We start from the raw sequence: 21,460 nt of genomic DNA on the forward strand, positions 1-21,460 counted from the left end.
GTGCTCAGAAAGACATCACAGCAGGAAAAGATGCGAAAATTAGCATGTTCACCCGGGTTTTGTGTTTACATCAATGCCGATCGGAACCACAGCCAATAAATACCTGTGTCTACTGCAGAGTCATTTGACCCGGATGTGAATGCTGATTAAACCCTTTTCCATTGCTGATGTTAGCAGGTCTTAGTGGGTTTTTTGACCTGCCAAACTATCTATAATTCTAGATATTTTAAAAGTTTCCTCACTGAACATTAGAGGTGGATGCTGGTTTTAATTACTTCTGAAGTCTACAGCTCTTCATTACTCTTGAACTTGCTGGGCCTGATTCCAGCACTTTGAGCCACTGACCGTCACTCAGGGCTCACGTTCATTGTGTCGTCAGTTCGGTGAATGAATCAGTGAGTGAGTGTATTTCCTGCACAACTGACTGAGAGCTCAACTGAACTGAGGAATGGACGGATCATTTCAGGAAATCTTTAAGTGGGAATGTCTCTGCACTGGCTCTGGGTCATGGAAACCTTTGACAGCACCACTCTACATTGAAATATGTTTTGGAGCATATTTCATCTAAGAAAAATATCAGGAAAAAAGTTACATACTGTAGCTTTAATAACAAATGGAGCTTTGACTGAATTCTGTTTCCTCAGTTACTGATTGGAGGAGGCCTTTCTGGGTCGCTGCCTTTTATCCATCATTGACATTTTGCATTGTTTAACCTTATTTTATCCCTCTGTTTTTAATCCCTGTTTGTTTTACTTTGTATTTATTTTATCTGTTATTTTTTTCTTTTACTTCTGTGAAGCGCTTTGTAACTTTGTAACCTACTATATAACTAAAGTTTATTAATTATTAATATTTATTTATTTATTTATTGACAATGGAGGCCTCCTCCTTTTAATATTATTTCAAAAGACACACAGAACAACCACAAGGAGACAAAAAAACAACCATGCTCCTACATAGGGTGGGTGAGGATGGGGGTGGGGGGGTCTTTTACAGTATCTATGCCCAGGGGCCCATTTTTTTTTTAATCCTTTCCTATATTTTGGAGGCTACTACATGATCCCGACCAAACTAGCATTAATCAAAGCTAAATGTTAGCTCAGCCCAGTTGCAGTGAATGGGGCAGAGCCGCGCACTGGCTTGTTATTAACGTTAATAACGTCACTCATGTCCCCAACAACGACGGCTGCTGCCGAGGAGGAGGAGGAGGAGGAGGAGGAGGCGGAGGAGGAGGAGGAGGAGGAGGAGGACGGGACTGCGGTTCAGGTGCACCGCTGTGATTGAAAGACTGAAGTTTTAACGCTGCGGAGAGAAGCGAGCGATGAATTCACGACGGAAACGCAGCGCCCAGATTTGCCGACAAGTGTTTATCTGTTGAACCGCCATTGTTTTTTGTTTTTTTTGTTTGTGTTTTTTTTTGTTTATCTGCGATGGGATTCCTTCAGGAGCGACCTGCCGCCTAACCCCTCTGAGGTAAGCAGGAGTGGAGCTGAAAGACGGTTAAGCAACAAAAGATAGAGAGTCAAACACGGGGCAGGATGCTGTGGTGTTTACATGAGTAAAGGCTGCTCTGTTTTCGGGAGTTTGTGTGAGCGAAAGTTAACTGCACCATCCCGTCGGTGAGCCAGTAATGTGGATGTCCGTGATAGTAAAACACTCGGCCAAGTCGTGTGTCCTCTCAGTGTCGTGTTGGAGCAGCCTGCTACCAGTGCTTTGCCCCCCCCCTCCCCCTCCTCCTCCTCCTCCTCCTTAACGCCACAGTTATTGGGCTATTATAATTATCTTTATTGCGGTTTGGCACAGCTGTGAACCGGCTCTCAGTGAACGCTGTCAGCGCACGCAAACTTGTGGTAAGTGAGCGCAAACGGGACAGACAACAAGGCTGCCATTGTACCGGATCAGCGGCGGATTAACGGAATTCCTTTTCTCTGCACCGTCTGAATGGCCTTCAGTCTTTCTCTGTGCCTGCCTGCCTGCCTGTCTCTGGGTATAACATCTCGATTTCTAGCTGATTCGACCTCTTAGAGACGGTAAACGAAAACACCTCACAGCCAGCAGCCACCAACCCAGAGATGTCCAGCTGAGCTGTAGTGAAACATGTGGACGGGACGGTGCTGGCCAGCAGATCGCTGTAGTTATCTGTATCAGGGCATGTAGCTGAAAACTGGTGATTAGTAAACAGTTGGGCTCCAACTAACAATAATTTTCATTACTGATTCATTAGTTAGTCTATAAAATATCATAAAATCTTCAGGAAAAAGTGAAAAATACTGTCTGACTAACTGTATGAAATCGAAAGATATTTAATTTATAATGTTATACCTTAGAGAACAGCTGCAAATCCTCACATCTGATAAGCTGCAACCAAAGAATGCTTGGCATCTGTGCTAGATAACTCATTGAACTGATTAGCCACTTATCAAAATTGTTGGCAATTAAGTTCCTGTCAATTGAGTGAATTGACTAATTGTTTCATTTTTAGTAAACAGCACTGGGCTTTAAACTGAGGCTGTATAGGGTTAATAAGCATGAGAGGACTAATGCAGTATGTGTCATGCAGTTCTTCAGTGTGTTGTTTGTTTGCCCTGCTGATAAAAAGCTGTTGTCTTATGACCGATCATCACTGTTAAGGATAGAGATTGTTATGTTGGCTGCCAGAAGTCTAATTACATCCCACAGAAATCAGACATGAAATCGGTTAAAGCTCTTTTATGTCCAAGTACTCACAGACAATAAGCAAACATGGGCCCACATTTCTGTTTCGTACTCCTCCACCCACCCTCCTTCCATACACTTGCACATCATGCACAACATGCACCATCCCCAGCTCTCTTCCCCACCTCCCCCCCAGTATGTGGTCAACCAACATGTGGGGAGGTAATCCCAGCTATTAGGGTAATCTCCTCAGCATGACGATCAATAGGGGAGGGTGTGCGACAACTACCAGACAAGAGTAGCAGGGGGACAAAATTTGTGCCAAAGAAAAATGATTTAATCATCTAGATTAGGCCAGGAGACAGGGGTCTGGACAGGGGCTTGTTGCTGGAATGGGGGGAGGGGTACATACGGAGCAGACAGGAAGATGTGAGGGGTAAAGGCCATCTCCACTTTGGGCAGATCCCTCGTGTGACAAAGGGCTGAAACATTTTTTTTGTTTCTTAATCGCAACCAAATGAAAATAAAAATACAGCTACACATCTGGAACAAAAATCTAATGGGCAGTGCCACAGCCAATATGGGCCTGCTACAAGAATGTTTGTGTCCTGAATAAAATGGGTGCAAACATAATCAATAGGTAGTGAGCTATGTCTTGTTTATCATGATATCCAACTACAAAAATATTTCTTGTGCAATATAAAATTGTCTTCATTTCAAAGGAACACTTATATCCCACATTAGTAGCTACAATCTGTTGTGGAAATGAATGACCCCATCACATGAAAATTAAGCTTTTAAGTCTTCAGATTTCTGAGATGTACACCGATTCTCAAGGGAGAAAAACCAACTAGGAGTAGGTAATCAAAAGAGGTAAAAAAACAGGTAAAAATCATGACCTTCATGCTGCTGTTGATGATTTGGTCATCAGTTGAAAAAGTCACATACATGCCAGTAAGTGCAGCAGTTATTATAACGACATTCTTTGTCACATTATTACTTGCTATCTTATCAAATACTTGTAATCACTTGCTGCCAATGCCCCCTAAAATCTTTAAACCCCCCTCAACTTGTATATATTCATGAAATGTTTAACTGTTAAATATCTTATTGTTACTGGCTGTGCCTCTTCAGGTAAAACTTGGCACAGCACTGCTAAAATATGTTTTACATGGTTCCATGTCACTGTGCAGTTGACTATCCTGTATATATCAGATAAGCAGTGAGCATTACACTTGTAAATGTAAACATAACTGGACAAGTTTCAGTGTCAAAAGTCTGTAAAATATGGCTATCTGCCTGTGAAATAGTGTGTGTACATACTTGTGCACCTTTTGCTGAGTCTGCATCCTCTCTTGTGATGTTATTACCTAACAACAGAGCATACAGATGGACCACATAGTGGATTCAGTCTCATGTTAACATATGCTAGCTGTCTCTCCCATGTTGTCTTTCTCTGTATGGGGTGTGTTGTTCAAGGTACCTGGACCTTAAGGCCCAAAAGATTTTAAAATTTAAAATGACTATATGTAAACTGATGGCAATAGAAGCACTCCTGAAATTTATCTTCTGAAAATATATATCTTTTGAAAAACCAAAAAAAAAAAGAAAAAAGATTTATATAGTTGCTGTATCATTATCATTATCAATGTCCCTGTCATTGCAAGTAGTGCATGTTTTTATGAAGGGTAGTGTAGTCTAGTTAAAAGTATTTATATAATGAGGTGAGTTATTCCAGGAAGAAGTTTTTCTTTGGTAATATCCAAACCGCACCATTAGTGTGAGTACTGAATGGACAGAAAACATTCGAAGTTGGTTATGAATGAGAAAAAAAGAGAACGTGCCCTTTAAGTCTCCAGTGGAGGAACTGGAGTGCAAACACTGGTAAAATGTCCAGATGGAAGATGGGAGGGATGAGTAAGGCGTTCACAGATCCCTTCTGTTTGGCCCCATTGAGGCAGAGATAGACGAGATTGGATGGGTCTGAGGGAGTCAGGTTACTATCGGCCCATTCTACTCCAAAGAAGCGGTGGTGTAAAAGATGCAATACCCCTAAGGAAACCTAATCCAGACCCTGCTGCCAGCTGTCATTCTTTTGCTGCAGGGTAAAATCGCTAAGCAGGTATCGCCTTACCCTTCTTCAATCCTTACCTTGATCATAGCAGGAAATGGGAAATTACACACGTTGTTTGGTATTACAAATCACCATCTAACACGTAACGTGAGAATTTTGATCTGACATGCTGATAAAGATCAACAATACTTATCATAAAACAACAAACCCATAACATAGGTCTGTTTCAGAATTACTTAGAAGTACTGGTTGTAATCACAAGGTTTTGCTGTAGGTTTATTGACATTGTATTTTTTATTTTAAAACATCATGTACCAAGTACATTATTACACTACATTATTTTTGACCCCCAAACAATAGTTAATTATGATGTCAGACCCCAGTCAGTTAAGTCCTCTGTTGAGTTTAAGTAACATGACAATAAATAAAACTAATCAAGATAAAAAGAGTAAAATTTAGCAAATTCTTCTCTGTTGATCTGTGATGTTCAATAGTACAAGGCTCAAGGTCCAATACAAACTGAAGTTAGACTCAAACTGAAGGGGACCTCAGGGTTGTAATCCTAAAACTGTTTCACTGAACATGAATCAAGTATGACTGTAAGAGCACTCTCCAAGTCTCATTTTCCAGGTCAGACCAACACTCCAAGTAAGATTTAGAGATGAAATGACTAGTCGATTAACTGAATTGTGGATCAGCATAAAAATAACTAGCATAACTATTTTTATAAAGTGTTAATCATTTAAGCAATTTTCCCCAGCAAAAAACACTCCCTATTTACAGCTTCTCATTTTTGAGAACTATCAGCTTTTTTGCTTGTTATAGTGAACTGATTATCTTTATATTTTGGAGCGTTAGTTGGATAAATTAAACATTATCATTAAACAACATAATTTTCAAGATCAATTTGAGCTCACTACCAAATAATCAGTCGGTTAAAAGAAAAGAATCAGCAGATTAGTCCATAATGACAATCATAAATTGCAGCCCAAGTGAGAATTAATTAATTCAGCAAACACTGCATGTATTCTATGCACACATCAAGTTTGAGAATAGTGAGAAGTATTTCTGTTCTATTGTAGAAATATTCTGTAATAGAAATACTTTTCTGCGGCTAGAGTAACATGACTATTGCTTACTCTCTTCTTTAACATGCTGTTTATTTAATCTTTGTTAATCTGTTAGGTGTTCTGTTGATTGCATTGGTGGTTTGACCCAGTGAAATCAAAGACGGTGGTTTAAATGTTCCTGTCAAAGGTAGCAGAAAGAACACACCATGGCAAAAAAACTGATAAAGTGAAGGACAGAAAGCGGAGTGATAGAGAGACATAAAGGGAGACAGTCAGAGCGAGTCTGAGCTGACCTTGCCATGATAATCTAATCCCTGTCGAGAGTGCTTTTTTTAGAGAGCAAGTTAATGCCAGCAGATTATACTCCAGTGTCTCCCACACTAGCCAATCCACACTGAAAAGAGAGTGGGTCCATCGTGGATCCTCAGACCTACCACAGCAGATAACCTCAATAACAGAAGGCAAATTTACCATTACCAGTCATTCAAATATCTCTAGAAAATCATATCTCTTCATTTTTGCCTTTCTGCTTTCAGTGGGACTGTTCAGTTAAATTTCTTATCTCTGCATTTAGGCTTGCATGAGATATATTGTGTGTTTTACAGAGTAACTGTTCATATAAAACCTCTGCCAAGAATCTCTCTAGTCTTTTCTTTGTCAATATCCGTTGCCTGTGTGTGCTTTATTGCACTAAGAGGCATGCATGATAAAAGACCACTCATTGAGCAGCTCATCTCATGCTATGAAGAGTAATCCCTGTATATGTTGTGTAACCGAGTGGAGAGTTGGACAAGGAGGGGGATGGGATCCAATGTGCGCAAGTTTGTCCGTGCTTGTGACTGTTGAGCTCATGGCTGTCTAATCTCTTAGGTACATTAGGCTGTTCGCCCACAGTGGTGTGCAGCTTCACTGTTTTTTTTATGCAATGAAGTCACTCGAGGAACCCTGCTGCCATTGAGTGCTATCTTTAAATTATGCCCAAACTGTGCATAGCTCAGGCTGTGTTGAGGTATATTATCATGTGTCAGTGATCCACAAGTCATTCTGTGTTTATCAAACTGTCTACATGAAAAATGCCCAAAATGTGTTTTATACAAGGGAAAGAGTCCAAGATTGTTTGGCGTGATTGGAGGAACAACTACTTTCATGTGGTTGTTCTGTGGTCACAGGATGTTGTTCGGGCGAAATGGCCTTGCAGTCATTCTTCAAGGGATGCTCAGGTTTATGGAATGGAGGCTTATTTTTGCTCTATGTAAGGTGCATCAGACTTGAGTGTTCACAACGTGACATGATGTTGAGCATGCTAGCTCCAGTTGTACAGTCATTAAACTTGCCACCTCAAACAGGCACCTGGGAGTGTGTATTGACTCCACTACACCTGGTAGGAGTAATTTTCAACTGCCTCAGCAGTGAATCAGCAAAGAATGCATTTTCAGGAATACACTAAAGTGTTATGGAACAAGTAAGGCAATAGGAAACCAGTTTCTCTCCTTTGGTAATGGGTAATTCTGTACAGGTGTACAGTATGGCCTACTGTGTGGTCTTTGGCTTTAATTCAAAAAAAAGATGTGTCCTCCTGCAGAGGCAAACTAGGCATATACTTTATACACCAGTTGTTTGTGCTCAGAGGGTTATTTTTGTGTAGCACGCTTGAGCTAGATGTGAGTTTCAGACGTTGGATAGAGGATATTTTACAATGAAAAGCACATTGTGAGAGGTCTTCTGCCAGTCCAAACAAACACTATTTGTTGTGCTTCATCTTGTTCTTTCAAATGCAAATATTTACATGCTTAGCTTCACTAGCTGCCACAGGTTTGAAAAAGCAGATGGTTCAAAATTTAAGGATGTCATAGTAACCACTGCATCTTAAAAAAATATGTGGACACTCATTTCAAATGCACCCTACAGTGAATCCAGGATAATAAGGTTCAAAAGGGGAAAACAAATATTTGGCATGAATTATATAGTGAATTAATTTCATATTGTCTGTTAACTGTAACCAGTAACATGTTCCATATTATTATCAATCATTCTAATCTCTTTATTTTTGTGGTGACTTTGCCTTCAATATGCTGTTAAATATATGTTCTTTTTTTATGACATATACGGTACATATTTTCTGAAATTATGTAACAGTTTTTTTTAAAGCATTGATTTGATTTTGTGCATGAATGCATTGACAGTGCCCACAGCAGACACATTTTAAATTTAGAGCTGGAGGGATGACTTGAAGATGAAGACATAGGACATGTTTAAACAATCTTAGAAAATAGCCCTTTATATTTAGTCTGCATTTACAGCAAAAAAAAAGCTCTGTCTGTGTATTAGTTTTGATTTATGCTTCAGTTGTGTTTTCAGTTGGTGGAAACTAACAGGATTATTGGATACAAAACAGTAGATGCGAGGTGAGGCTTAGTGAGTGACTATGGCTTTGAACACTAGCATAAGGACAGTCACATGCTATCTCCAGTCAGGGGTATGTTGGCACAGGTTTGTTGCTGGTTGTTGAGAATATTTGGATGACTTCAGCACATACACACTCACACTGGCACATATGCATGCACACAGTCATGGGGAACACATACTTACTGAAAATTGTTAAATATTCTATTAGTCTGTGATTACAGTATTTTGCAGATATCAGCTATGAGTGTACATTTATTTCATACAAAAAGAAATGAGGTATTTTGGCTTGCTTGATGCTATTTGGGAAATTGTATTTCTGGTCCGTCAGGAAATTACACCCACGGTTTTGGTGCAGCAACCAGGCACACAAGCAGTGCACACATATACGACACACTGACAGTGGATATTTTTGCTCACACTCACACTCACTCACACACACACACACACCACAGCACAGCACACAGGCTCTTAGCATCAGTGCCCTGACCATAGGGAGTTTGTGCTGAGCTGGTTGGGACGTCAGGATGAATCAATGCGAGGACAGCTGACTGGACATGCCTATTCATCTGCCAAAGAAAAGAGAACGAAAAAGGGAGCAAGGGATTCTAAAAGAAACGAGTTAAACCCCTGGAGCAACATGTTTGGCTATCTGCATGACTTTACAGATCCTCCAAAGGGCTTTCAGTGTTTATGGGATGGGAGCAGGAGAGGTGGAAAAGACAGAACATAGAAAAAATAAATAAACAAATAAGGAAGATTAAAATTATTATATAAGGTTTTTGTATGGAAAACTGCAAATATAGAGTAAACATACATTCCACTAACACATAATTCCACAAATGCAATTTGTTGTATGATAAAGCAAAAGTAGGATATTGCAGATGCAAATATATAGCACACACTAAGCACATAGACTGCTTTGACAAAGGCCTAAGCCCATACTGTAGAGGCGGCTAACTCCATACTGATGGCCCGTTTATTCCCATCTGTTGCCCTCAGCTCTCTGACTTTATCCCCATTGTGTTAACTCATTACATTCGCCTTAACCTTAACCCCTTAATTGCCACCCTCCAGTTTCTCTTGCACATCCTCCCCCTCCTGGAGACAGTGTGCCACATTGCCCATGCACTAATCTGATGGCGTCTGCCTACCAAACACCTGCCATGTCCGGAAAAACCTCCTAAACTCCTCCCATATTCCAGATACAGCACCCATTCCAGCGTGAGCGGATCAGCACACATGACCGCAAGCAGGCAGGCAGGCATGCAGACAGATGCGACCGTGGATGCAGATACAGATAATTAGACAGACAACCTCATCCCCTGAAAATCATAGCAGAGTCAATCTCATTTTTTTCTACCCTTTTAGTGTTTGTGCACCTAGTTTTTTCTCACATTCGAAGACAAACAAGAGTCGTCTTTTGTCCTGCCTCTGTATTCGAGGACAGTGACATGTAGGCCCAGGCCTCTTTGCTTTAACAATAACTCTCTCGACCCCCCAGTGAGGGGTGAAGGGCCAGACATGAGGCGATGTGACAGTTCTAGTGCGGCCAACACAATAGCAGGTTTTTCTTTTGACTGCCTGGCTGGCTATATGCCATAGATTACTTTCTTCCTTACTATTAACGGTCTAACAAATAGTTGTGTTTGCCTGAGGAACATGTTTAACCACATCACAGTGTGCTATGTTACTACTCCTTATATAGAGTACAACAAATGCCTATTTTGTTTCAGGGTGGTTTTGTTCTGGTTTAATCAGATGTAGCAAAAATATTAGAGGCTCTTCTGTCAACCTCATCTTCCTGGCTGCTAATATTATCTGCCCCACATTTATGAAACTTCACATCTGTTTAAATGTGGAGTTTCTTTTTTATATAAAAATAATATGAGAGAGGGAAGAAATGATTAAAAGATAAAGTTTAACATACATTGTCATGGGTGACCATAAGATTTGTATCCTGTTATTTAAACAGTAAAATGTAGTATGTACCTTGTTACCTTTACCCACAACCTTATGTCAGCATTTACCCCAGAATCAGGGCTCTGTGTGTGTTTGTGTCTGTGTGCGAGTTTCTAAAATGAAGTTTGTTGATAATGGATTATTGATCGTGAATTAGAGTGGACTGCCCCTCAGGGCTCATCCTGGTTGGCCAGGAATGAATACATCTCTTCATGCTTCACTTCACACACTCAATTTAGACATAGGAAACCAAAGGACACACAGAGACACGCATGTTGAGACACTGACCTGCACTCACACACATTTGCAGACAGGCGTCTCTCATCCACGAAGGGACAAAAGTTATTCTAAAATCTCTGTGATGCAAATTGCCACAGTGGACCAACTCTGCTAGTGTAGGGTTTGTACTATTTTCTTAACACATTTTACATGAAACTGCCTGACATGCAAGTAGCATCAGTTGTCACTGCTAGTGTATTTATAGAGAGACCAGTCTCTGCACCTCTGGGAATGTTCTGTGCATCTAGAAGCAAAAGGATATAAAGAAATGCAGTTGTGTTTGACAATTTTTAATACTAATCACCTGACTGTTTGATTTGGGAGGTGGTAACAGATATACTATACTGTAAAACCTTAATTCCTGTTGTCTGCATCACATTCAGGGTTTGTAAGGCAACAAGCAAACAAAAGCCTAAATAACCACTTCATATTCAGTTTAGGTCTTAATTCTTTTATAATTATATTTTGCTATTCTGAAAAAAATATGTTATTATGTGAATTTTGATTACAACTGAAATACCACAAGCCTAATTTCAATTTCTTGTTATATTTTCAGGTATTCAGCATGCAACCTGATAACAGACATCTCTTCAACGATAAGGATGGACACTAAAGCTGTGATTTTTTTGTGAGTTTTTAATGCCTGTTCTGAGAACTCATTAACTTCTGGAACATAAACTTTGCGTAGTTTGGAGATTTTTTTTAAATTACACAGCTGTGGTTTTTAACATACTACTGCTCCAGGAAAAGTAATGGAGACAGAAGAGAGGGAGGATGTATCACAAAAACGGATGGGTAATATAAAGACAGAGGAAGATTCCAGCTCTGGCCACACCTGTGGGGTGTGTGGTCGCAGCTTTCCTCTTCTGAGCTCTCTGTCCCAGCACATGAGAAGACACACAAGAGAGAAGCCGTACAAGTGTCCATACTGTGAGCATAGGACGGCTCAGAAGGGCAGTTTGAAAGCCCATATCAGAAGCCATAAACTGGGCCTATTTAGCCATAATGCCAGTGACAAGGAGGGGGATGGAAATCAGGAGCAGAAAGATAACCCTGAGATCCCCAACCCTCCTGAAATCATCAGCACAACTGACAACGCTCATAATGTCAATGGGAAGGTGAAGAAAAAAGGAGCCAAGAAAAAAGTGAAGGGTAAAGACAGTATCGAGGTCAGTGATGCTGGGTCTTTTTCCTGCGCCATTTGTGGCCAGGCTTTCCCTCAGGTACTACTCCTAAAATCCCATATGAAAAGGCACCGGAGCTCCCAGGATCATGGTTGCCGTATATGTGGACGCCGCTTCCGCCAGGCATGGTTCCTTCAAAGTCATATGCGCATTCATCGAGTCAAAGCCCAGTTGCGGGGTGGCAAAAGCAATGAGCCACCTGCCACAATCAATGAAGTTTCCCAGGACCCAGCATCCCTGATAAATGAAGAGTGCCTCTATGAGCTCTGTGCTGGCTGCGGTAACTTCTTCTATGACCGCAAGACCTTGCGAATACACGAAAAGCTACATAAACTGAACCACAGCCGCAATCAAACACAAAATCCACCACAGGAAAACCATGAGGAGTCTGAGCCGCAGATTGCTAAGAAGCAGTTTTTGGAAAGCCTGAACCTCGTATGTGTTGGAGCAAGGGATACACCTGAAGAAAAGAGCCTGGGCAGGCGAATTCCAGAGTTAGATCCAGTTTGTAGTTACCAAGCGTGGCAGTTGGCCACGAGGGGACGACTAGTGGAGGCCACAGAGAAATGTCTGGGATGGGAGGAGAGACTAGCTGATGCTGAAGTAGCATATGATATGGAGAGGGGCGAGTATGTGCCTCTGAAGCAGGAGAAGAAGAGGAAGCAAATCGACACCTCCAGCTCCAACATTAAGAAGAAGAAGGGTGATACAGGACTTGATCGCACATCAAACAGCCTAGATCACATTAAAGGTGGTGACAAGAGGATTTCCCAGGATAGTATTCTGTTGAACGGACTTGGTCATGCATTTTATGAAGCGCTGCAGACAAAGAAGGTCAAAGAAGTACACTTCTTACCTAAACAGGCCAGCAGCATCAGAAGCCAAGACCAGGAGGGTAAGCCAAACACACAAATACACACTACTTTGTCAGAGCTATTGTATTTTTTATTTTTTATTTTTATTTTTTTTTTACAAAATTGAAGTTAAGATTCCTTGAAATTGGGAATCAATTACCAGACCTAGTTTGTGCTGAGGACAGTTATATATAGTTATTTATATTGAATATTTATATTGAATATTGTGTCCCTCTCATTAAATTAAGCCATCAAAGGTCATGTTTGTGGACATTTTGTTATAAGGCTTAACTACTGCATTCAATATGAACACACCAAAAGTATCTCTCTGATATTGCTATACAGTTAACATAAACCCCACCAGGCCATCAGACAGTTTTATAGTAGGCGGGACAAATAGTTTAAACTTAACCATTATATTGTTGAGAAGGGGGACCTCTAGTGAATTTATAATTGAATTACAACTGTGATTGCATTTTTTTTTTATATTCAAAAAGATTTTGAAAATGCTTGCCATGAAGGTTTTCTCTCAGAGGCTGTAAAGACATATAAAGTTTAATTCCAAAGTGTATGTACCTATTTTGTTGAATATTGTGTTGGACTTAACTAATGAGTACATTAAAATAACAATTGTTAAATGTTTTGGTGGTTTTAAAGGCTCACAATTTCAATAGAATCTTTGCACAGTTGCAGCTGTAATCAGAGAGCAAGTGCCACTTTTTCAACAAAAAAAATAAATAATTTGAAATGAAATAATTGAATGGAAACATGCAATAGATATTATGGTTATTAAAATTATAAAGAACAGTGAGTCTGTTGTGACTGTGTTGAGTTTTCTCCTTTCAAATCTTGAATTTGCATATTATCCCTGAGTGGATGCTTCCAGTATGAAACTTGACCTGACAGCTTTTGGCAGTGTTTTTCTTGCTTGCATTATGTAAATCACTGCTAATGACTCTATGTTACATAGACATACTAACGTAACACTTTTATTCCACATCTGTCTGTACACTCTTCTCCTCTCACTTATAGATAAAAAACCCTACTTCTGTGAGCACTGTGATTTCCGCACTGTTGACGCCTCACTACTCAGGTCTCACCTACACAAGCACCACCAGGACATCCTGGGGCCCCACGGCAAACACAGCACCATTTTGGACAGCATAAGCCAGAGTGGTTCCAAAGCCTCAAGATACATGGACTACCTCAGAAACAGGAGTGCGTTACTTAGTCAGCCATACTGGAGTCCTTACACATGTCCACCTGGCCAGGGGTCAGCAGAGTCAAACATTAAAACTGAAAAGTCAAATGGTACAGAGGTCAAAGGGCAGGGACAAACTACTAATGATAGTGGCAGTCTTCTCAATCTGTCTGCATTACCTTTAAGTGAAGGAGACAGCACTGTTATTTATCCAATAAAGACAGAGGGCCTGGTGAGACATCAGTGCCCATACTGCTCCCACACTACCAACTACCCCGAAGTACTGTGGATCCATCAGCGAGTTGCACACAGGGTGGATGGCAGCAGCTCCACAGCACCGAAGTGGGCACCCTGCACGAACAATCTCAAAGGTTTAAAGGCAGGTGCTTCCCAGTGGAGACGCACAGGGCCTCCGCCATTCCTTGAAGGCAAGGACTGTCCAGCTTTACTTGCCCCAAGAACTCAGCGCACACAGCCCCCAGGCTTCACAATCCCCAGCAGTAGCAGTAGCAGTAGCAGTAGCAGTAGCAGTACCAATAGCAAGCAATCAGCAAGCACTCAGTCTCAGTCTAAAACCCATTCAGGTGTCCCTAAGTCCAAGAATCAGTCAAAGGAGTCGCGCTCTTCAGATGGGACATATGCTAGTGGGAGGGTGGGACTTCTACCTCAAAAGAAGTCTGGTGGACATAACCGGGCAGTGGAGGGGGGAAGTAAAGGCTCCAGTACCCAAGCTACTTCATCAAGCAGTACTGTGCGTAACAAGAGTGTCTCTAGTTTCCAGCCTACCAGTAGCCCCAAACACAGAGGCCACAGAGCTGCTGTGGAGGGAAACTTCCCTCAAGAGGGTTTGGGTTTTATGTTGTCCAGGAATCATGGCGGGAGTTCCTCTAACACAGCTGCAGATAGACTCCATCCTCGCAGGCAGTCATGTGACTCCTCTTCAGGTTCTAAGGGTCCTGATCTTTGGGCTGCCATGAACATGTGGGGACTACATGGAAGCAAAGCATATTTAGAACCACTCCTTTTTGCTCAGGGAAAGAATGAGTCAACAGGAGAAATGCCAATGGACGTTGATATTTTGAGTTTGCTGAAGAACTACAGTCCCCATGACTTGGCTGCTCTCCATCAGCACTGGGGGTTTATCGACCCAAGGATTGATCCACAAGGTAAGGAGGAACTTTGATTTTGTGTTTTATTTTATGTGTGAATGCAGAGAACTGCTTATTTCAAGACTGAGGCCAGCACTGACTAAAGTTTGTCTAAAATTTAAATTTAAATGTACTGAAATAGAGTCAAACAGTAATATGACTTAACACTACCAATTAGAGTGACTGTTAATGTTGTGATGTTTTTCCAATGGATGAATCACACCCTAAAGTGTCTTGACTATTAATAAAAAATGCAGAATGTGATATTTATGTAAAAACCCTCTTGTAAAACCTTTATTTCTACAGCAATGTTGCAGTTAAATGGGAATTTTGGAAATGAAGTCCATTCCTCCTCTGAAGCTTCCAAACAAGTATGTTTTCTTTGAGGCATTCACTGACACTATGTGAGTTTCAATGTAATACAAAGATTAGTCAATAGAAAAGTCTCCTCATCCTTCAAACCAAAACCTGAATCAACAAAAAAGTATATCATGCAAATGAATTAAATGCTTAATTATTTGACCATACAATAGATTGAGTTTTATAATTGAAGTTTATCCATAGATGAAGAACCAGCATTTAAATATAGGCCTGTTTTACTGCTGTGTTTACAAACATAATTGATGTGATCAACCATAAGGAAATATAAATATTTTAGATACACTCACTCACAGTGTCAGTTCTAGCACTGGTTGGTGGTAAGGTGATGTTTTTATTTCATTTGTATCACAAATTGTGCCTTAATTACAGTTTAAATTGAATTATATACCAGTAAAGTCAGTCAACTGCAAACCTGCTCCATCACTTCACTTTTTAAAATTAAGAACACCACAAAAGTCCCATCCCTCACAAGTGAGCACAGTATGTCTTCACCAACTGTGTGTGCCTGTTCTCTTGTCTGTACCCTGTCTGTGTCGGAGTACAGTCTGTCATTTCTGTGCACACGTGCGTCTGCGTATTTTCATGTGTTTCGGTGCCTGGCTGTCAACTTCCACAACCTGGCTGTCTCTTCCTTCTCGTTTTCATAAAAGGCGCTGACAGGGATGAGGCAAACAAATAATAAAAAAAACACTGTTGTCCCCCTCAGGGTAAAACTCGCCCAGCATCTCCATATGGTGTGTCATCAGCCTGTCAGTCAGGCCTACCCTGATGCTACCTACAACTGTTCTTGCTTTCTCCTCTTTCCCCTAGAGTAATGTGTGGGCAACTTTTTAAACACAGGAGATGGGCAATATCTCAGTCTGTAGGGGTGAGGAATTACAAATTAGATAAAACTAATATGGATAACACTGTGGGTGCTATTAAACAGTATGATGGGATCCTATTTTTTGCTAGAGGAGCTTTTTTGTATTTTCTTCATCATCCATGTTTCTCATTTCTTCTGGTCTTTAAACTTTCATTATCTTAAAAAGGTACCAGCTCCACTCTGTCCATTGTAATTCCAGTATTTGGGGACATGAAACCTCTTTATGCACAACTTTACATTGGCAGACCTTGTTGGTCAACTAATTCTACTGCATAAAATATCATAGTGTGGCAGGGCCAACATCATATCACTGGAAGCTAGATTATCACAGTAGTGTAATGGTATTATCACAGTGTGTACACTGAACACTGGTTTGATTAATCTTATGGTATTTCATTAGCGCTACTAACATAAAAACTTGATACTTTTACAATATTGCCCAATATATCCATTCATTTTTTCTTAGTATGCAGGCTTAAACACTTAGCAAATGTTGCTAAAAACAAGTTGTTATATCTAATTGTTATGCCTCACACTTGTCTCCTGCAGGTGAATAGCCGCTCCACTGCATCCTCAGGTTCTATTCATAAAGGAACGTGAGGAAACATGTTCCTTTTGGCATCCAGCTCGCACGATACAAACTGCTGAACAGAGGCCTCTTGTTCTTTAAAAGGAACCAGCCATAACTCCTGATAAGGACAGGGGCACTGGATAATGCACAATATATGCAAAGCAATGAGGTGGACTCTGATTTTTTTTGTCATAGTGTATGGTTGTTTTATTTGAAGTGTTAGGCATGCATTTCATTTCATTTCATTTTATTTTATTTATTTTTTTTAAATGTAGATACTAGTAGTTACGGAAACACACATGAAGATATGGTTCTGTTGAAATACGGCAGAATCATTTAGGCTTATTGTGCACTGTACGGGACAACAGCCCAGGTGGAAATGAACTGAGGAGCTACAGTTACAAGGATAACTAAGACATTACTCAAAGAGACTCAGAAATCTGCTATTTTTGGGGTGAAAATTTGTTTTAACTAGAGAAAGGCTCTGCACAATATGAAATAACAATCTTAAAAATTAAGATGCTACAAAAAAAAATTCTGAATTATAAAATATAAGCTATGACCTGAATGTTTTGCTTCACTTTTACCTGTCTACGTATGTTTCCATTTTCAGTTTGATGTTCTTTATGGAGGCTATAAGCTTGTTTTTTGGTTTGGGATGAGGATTGTCAGATTCAGAATATGCAACAGGGCAATTAAATGTAAATTACAGGCAAAATGTTGTCTCTTTTCAGTTTTAAGTCATTATTCACAGAATTATTCAATTTTGACCTGAGGGTGGACTTGTCAGAGGTCATCGGTCAATTGTTCTCATGTCTGTTCTTTCAGGGTCAAGTAAAAGTACTAAGCCACAGTTACTTTCTTTTGAGTTATGGTGAAAACCAGCAGTGGATCTCTTCCACTGTTTTCAACTAACAGAGCACAAAGTCATCATCCCACTGTACCGGCTTAATTAGAGGTAAATCTGACCAGAATCCAGGCTTAAGCACTGAGGCTAGATTATCACACTAGTCTCGAGGTATTATCACATTGTGAGTGCTCATCATCCCCCACACGCCTAGAAGGATGCACTGGTTGTACTACTATCACACTCAAACTGAACGTTCAAAGTTCTGCAGCCCATAATCTGGTGTGGTGAACTGGCCTTAACTTAAAAAAAAACAAAAAAAAACAAGAATATTTCTCCGCAACAACACTCAGATGATTATTCACCTTATTTTGAATACATCTGTACATTTTATTTTGTTCGCATTTATTACACAAATGACATATTTTTTGCTGGAAGGCAATAGCAGGTCCAGCCCTATAAATGTGAATGTCACTGACTAAGTAGTAAGGTTTCACCATTGGTTGGCAGGCCGAGTGTTGGAGTGTCCCTATTGGTCATTGCTCTTTCAAAATGAATTGGTATAAACAAGCAGTGCTGATTTGTCACTAGATTTCCCGACTTTTCAGACCTCTTCAACAACTTTTTAAAAACAACTAGAAACACATTTAGCAACTTAGCAAGTGCGAAGTTGGGCTTGTCCTCTGCAGGTACACCTCTCTATGCTGACCGCACAGCAGCTGACGAGAATGAGCTTCTAACTTTCTCTCTGACTGATAATTTTACATCTAGCCAAAATCGCAGCATAGTCTTTGTCTTTAATTCAGTTCAGTTGTAGTGCATAAAGGGAATCAGTGCAGTGTTGATGGGCATCGTTAGTGTATCAGCCATCTTCTAGCTGTGTTCCACTCCAATCTGCAGTGCCAGGGACCAAGTTAACCAACTACTCTGTTCTAGTTTACAGCCTCAAAGAGCACCACACATGGCTAATCAGCAACAACTTGGGTAGGATTGGATACTTGATTTTTTTGACCAGTTTGAAATCGATTTCCATGTCAAACAGCATCTGTGGAGGAGGCACCATGCTTTTTAATGTTTCTATTTATTCATTGCAAAAATCTGTGGCTATTGCCAAATTTATGGTCCAGAATGGGCAATCTTTGTAAGACAACTAGAGAAATACAATTAAAGTGGTGGCCATCACTGTTGCCAGTCTGTTAAACAGGTCTGTGTCAAAATAACCAGTCAGCAATTAAACGCGGCATCCTGCTTTATTATTCTCAATGCTAGAATTTGTTCTATGTCTCCAATCAGAAACACAGCGTAAACATCTACACTTGTTTCACATTGTGCTAGTGATGTAGCAATTTAATGCTGTAATTTTTAGAAGTAGAAACTGTAGCGATAATTTCTACTGATGTGGCCCCGACTTACATCTGCCAGTTGAGCTATTGAAAAACTACAGTTTTAAAGACTGTAGAATATTTGTTTTTGACTTTATGAAATTCACCTCATTCTGAACTTGTTTTCATGTGTTTTCTGTTTGCTGTTTAGTATGTTTATATTTTAGTTCTACTGATTCAGTGTATTCATCTCCCATAGAGAAATAGCCTATGCATTTGACAGAAAGCCATCAAGTTATGGATTCTTGGGAGATCTTGAGAATACATAATTTATTATTTGGAGTATTGATTTAATCTGTGTGGAATTTTTTTGATAAATATTGTAAATGATAGTTTTATTTAATGGTATTTTTGTTTGATAAGAGTGGTATTTGAACACTCCGAAGTACTTGATATTTGTAGTAACAGCAGAAAATGTTATTAAAAAAAAAAAGTTGTTTTTTTTCCTGTGACATTGAGCCTGTAATCGTCTACTGTGCAACATTTGTCTGTAAAGACACTGCTGCAGACAGTTTGGCAGGGGAGGAATCACAGGAAACCAAGAGACAGTGAAGTTTTATGCAAGCTTGAACTTTTTTGCATAACTAAAGCTTAAATCTGAGCTCTCACTGGGTTTTTGTGACTATGTAAACATGTTTCATAGGTAATGATGTTGGTATCAGAATTTCTATTTTCACCAGTTATACATCTGTCTGTAAAATAATTCAAATAAAGTTGGTTAATTGTTGATTAATAGTACTGTTGTGTCACTCATCTCACACACACACACACACACACACACACACACACACACACACACACACCGTCATTCTCCAGCCTTCAGATTAATACATAAATGCATCAAATATAATGCACTGTAAACTCTGGAGCTTTTCGATGAGTAGAATATTTCATGCATAGAAATGATATTAAATAGCTTCTTAACCATTCGTTGGAGGATGCAGTAAATCTGAGCAGTGAGTTGTTTAGTAAACAGATTTAAAATCAAGCTACAAAATATGGCTTCCAAATTTATTTTTGCCTTTTTTTTTCCTGAAACAAACTTAATCACTGGTTAATGTTAAATCTTGAGGCTCCCAAAAATCTCAAATAAACCAGCTTGAGCAGGCGAAAACCGGTCTTTGATGCAAATCGCCACCACTTTTTTTAAATGTATATGCAACTTGTGTTAAAAGTTCACATTCCTTCATTTTAAAGGGTCACGAGAGAGAAAAGGTTGGAGACCTTACATTTATGATAATTTCAGCAGAAAGGAGACAGTTATGAGTCTTTATTTACAGCGCTGATGAGAATTATTTGCCCAAAGTCTGAGCTGAATGTATGTCGACATTCTTGCTGCAGTTTACTACTTCCACCAGCAGATGGAAGGCAATGTCAAGAAATAGAGGAGGCAAGACTGGCTTTAATACAAATTCCACACCTCTTGCTTAAATTACTTGCTGTCTATATAATTGCTACATGGCATTATATTTCTTTCTTTTTCTTTTTTTTTTTTTTTTTTTTTTTAAACCACTAGCCCATTAAAATATTTGCCTTGAAACTCCCTCTATAAGCTGTCCATGTGGACAATTTGACATAGTACAAAGACAGAGCTTCAAATTATGGATGAGGCCCTTTCTCCCCCATCATCAGACAGTTTTCTGCCTGCAGGCGTGATTGAGATGTCAGATCTGGTAAATTTCAAACTTGACCAAACTGAATCCACAGGCAGCTTTTAGCATTTTAGCTTTTTAAAATGTGTCTAGTGGATACTGTTTAACATATGGAAAAACAACATAAGTCACCAAGTCACAGAAAAGCATTTAAATTCTAATATTTTCTTGTTCCTGTTAACATATGTGCAGCTGACCTTATCTGGTTGGTGAAACCCGGATGAGAAAATAAATACTGAATAAAGGTTGGAGTCTCAGCTGCTGTTGTCTAGCACATCGAAAAGGCATGAGCACTTGTGCGACTGTGCATGTGTGTGTGTCTGTGTACACACTGGTGTGCCTGTATGTCCTTGTCACAATGTGTTTGTCAGTGGGTTGTGTTATATCTTGGTGCAGTGACAGCATCAGTTAGCTGCCTGAGAGACATCAGAGATCATGTTCACAGTGCCACCAGCAACAGGGCTGAGAGTCGGTGCCGGCCACAGGGTCTGAGAGTAGATAATGTCAGGCAGCTCGGAGCAGGAGAAATGCAGTGGCATATGTTGTCTGACAGGGAAACGCCTGGCTGTTGTCGAGCAGAGAGGAGACGGACCGGTTGCCGATTGGAGTGACAGCTGTCAGGACTGTATGTGTGTTGTACTGCTGTCCTTATGAGAGCCAGTCTGAGCTTTAGACATCGCAAGTGAGGACAGTATTGTAAAGTGACTTTATTTTGGGAGGCGATCATTAATTTTTTAACTGGGTGGTTTAAGGTTAGAATTCAGGTTTAGGGGACACATCTGTTTTGGGTTATGCCAAGTAAAATGGTAGTTGACATTAAGTTTGACTTTAATCCAAGCCTTAAAGGCAAAGCTTAAAAAGTTACACTTGAAGACAGAGAAGTGAAAAGAATTTACTATGCTATATTCCCTGTGACCCTAACATAATGTAGG

The 21,460-nt window shown here is 40.0% G+C and overlaps 1 protein-coding gene and 1 long non-coding RNA gene across 3 annotated transcripts in view; one reads left to right on the top strand and one right to left on the bottom strand.

Annotated features, from left to right (window-relative positions):
• Positions 1-21,460, bottom strand: part of LOC139633983 (uncharacterized) — a 65,762-nt gene that overhangs the window by 26,275 nt on the left and 18,027 nt on the right. The window lies entirely within an intron of this gene.
• On the top strand, positions 738-19,603 carry LOC139634137 (zinc finger protein 516-like). Of its 2 annotated transcripts, XM_071500414.1 has the most exons (5): positions 740-1,473; positions 11,000-12,522; positions 13,514-14,848; positions 15,137-15,201; positions 16,626-19,603. In XM_071500414.1, the coding sequence occupies exons 2-5, from the start codon at positions 11,196-11,198 to the stop codon at positions 16,674-16,676; spliced, it is 2,778 nt and encodes a 925-aa protein (XP_071356515.1). In that variant the 5' UTR covers positions 740-1,473; positions 11,000-11,195; the 3' UTR covers positions 16,677-19,603. The 2 variants fall into 2 exon arrangements, with proteins under 2 accessions (XP_071356516.1, XP_071356515.1); XM_071500415.1 differs by lacking the exon at positions 15,137-15,201 and having other exon boundaries at positions 738-1,473.

The sequence above is a fragment of the Trachinotus anak genome, unplaced genomic scaffold (assembly GCF_046630095.1).
Source record: "Trachinotus anak isolate AG129_WGS33_773 ecotype Australia unplaced genomic scaffold, CSIRO_AGI_Tana_v1 ptg000016l, whole genome shotgun sequence".
Taxonomy (NCBI): Eukaryota; Metazoa; Chordata; class Actinopteri; order Carangiformes; family Carangidae; genus Trachinotus; species Trachinotus anak.

What these genes read in the sequence shown, in the direction of transcription:
- LOC139634137 (XM_071500414.1), top strand. Translation starts at nt 11,196, where the DNA reads ATGGAGACAGAAGAGAGGGAGGATGTATCACAAAAACGGATGGGTAAT. An exon ending in CAGAAGCCAAGACCAGGAGG is followed by an intron (nt 12,523 to 13,513) that starts GTAAGCCAAACA and finishes TCTCACTTATAG; the next exon opens with ATAAAAAACCCTACTTCTGT. An exon ending in CCCAAGGATTGATCCACAAG is followed by an intron (nt 14,849 to 15,136) that starts GTAAGGAGGAAC and finishes TTATTTCTACAG; the next exon opens with CAATGTTGCAGTTAAATGGG.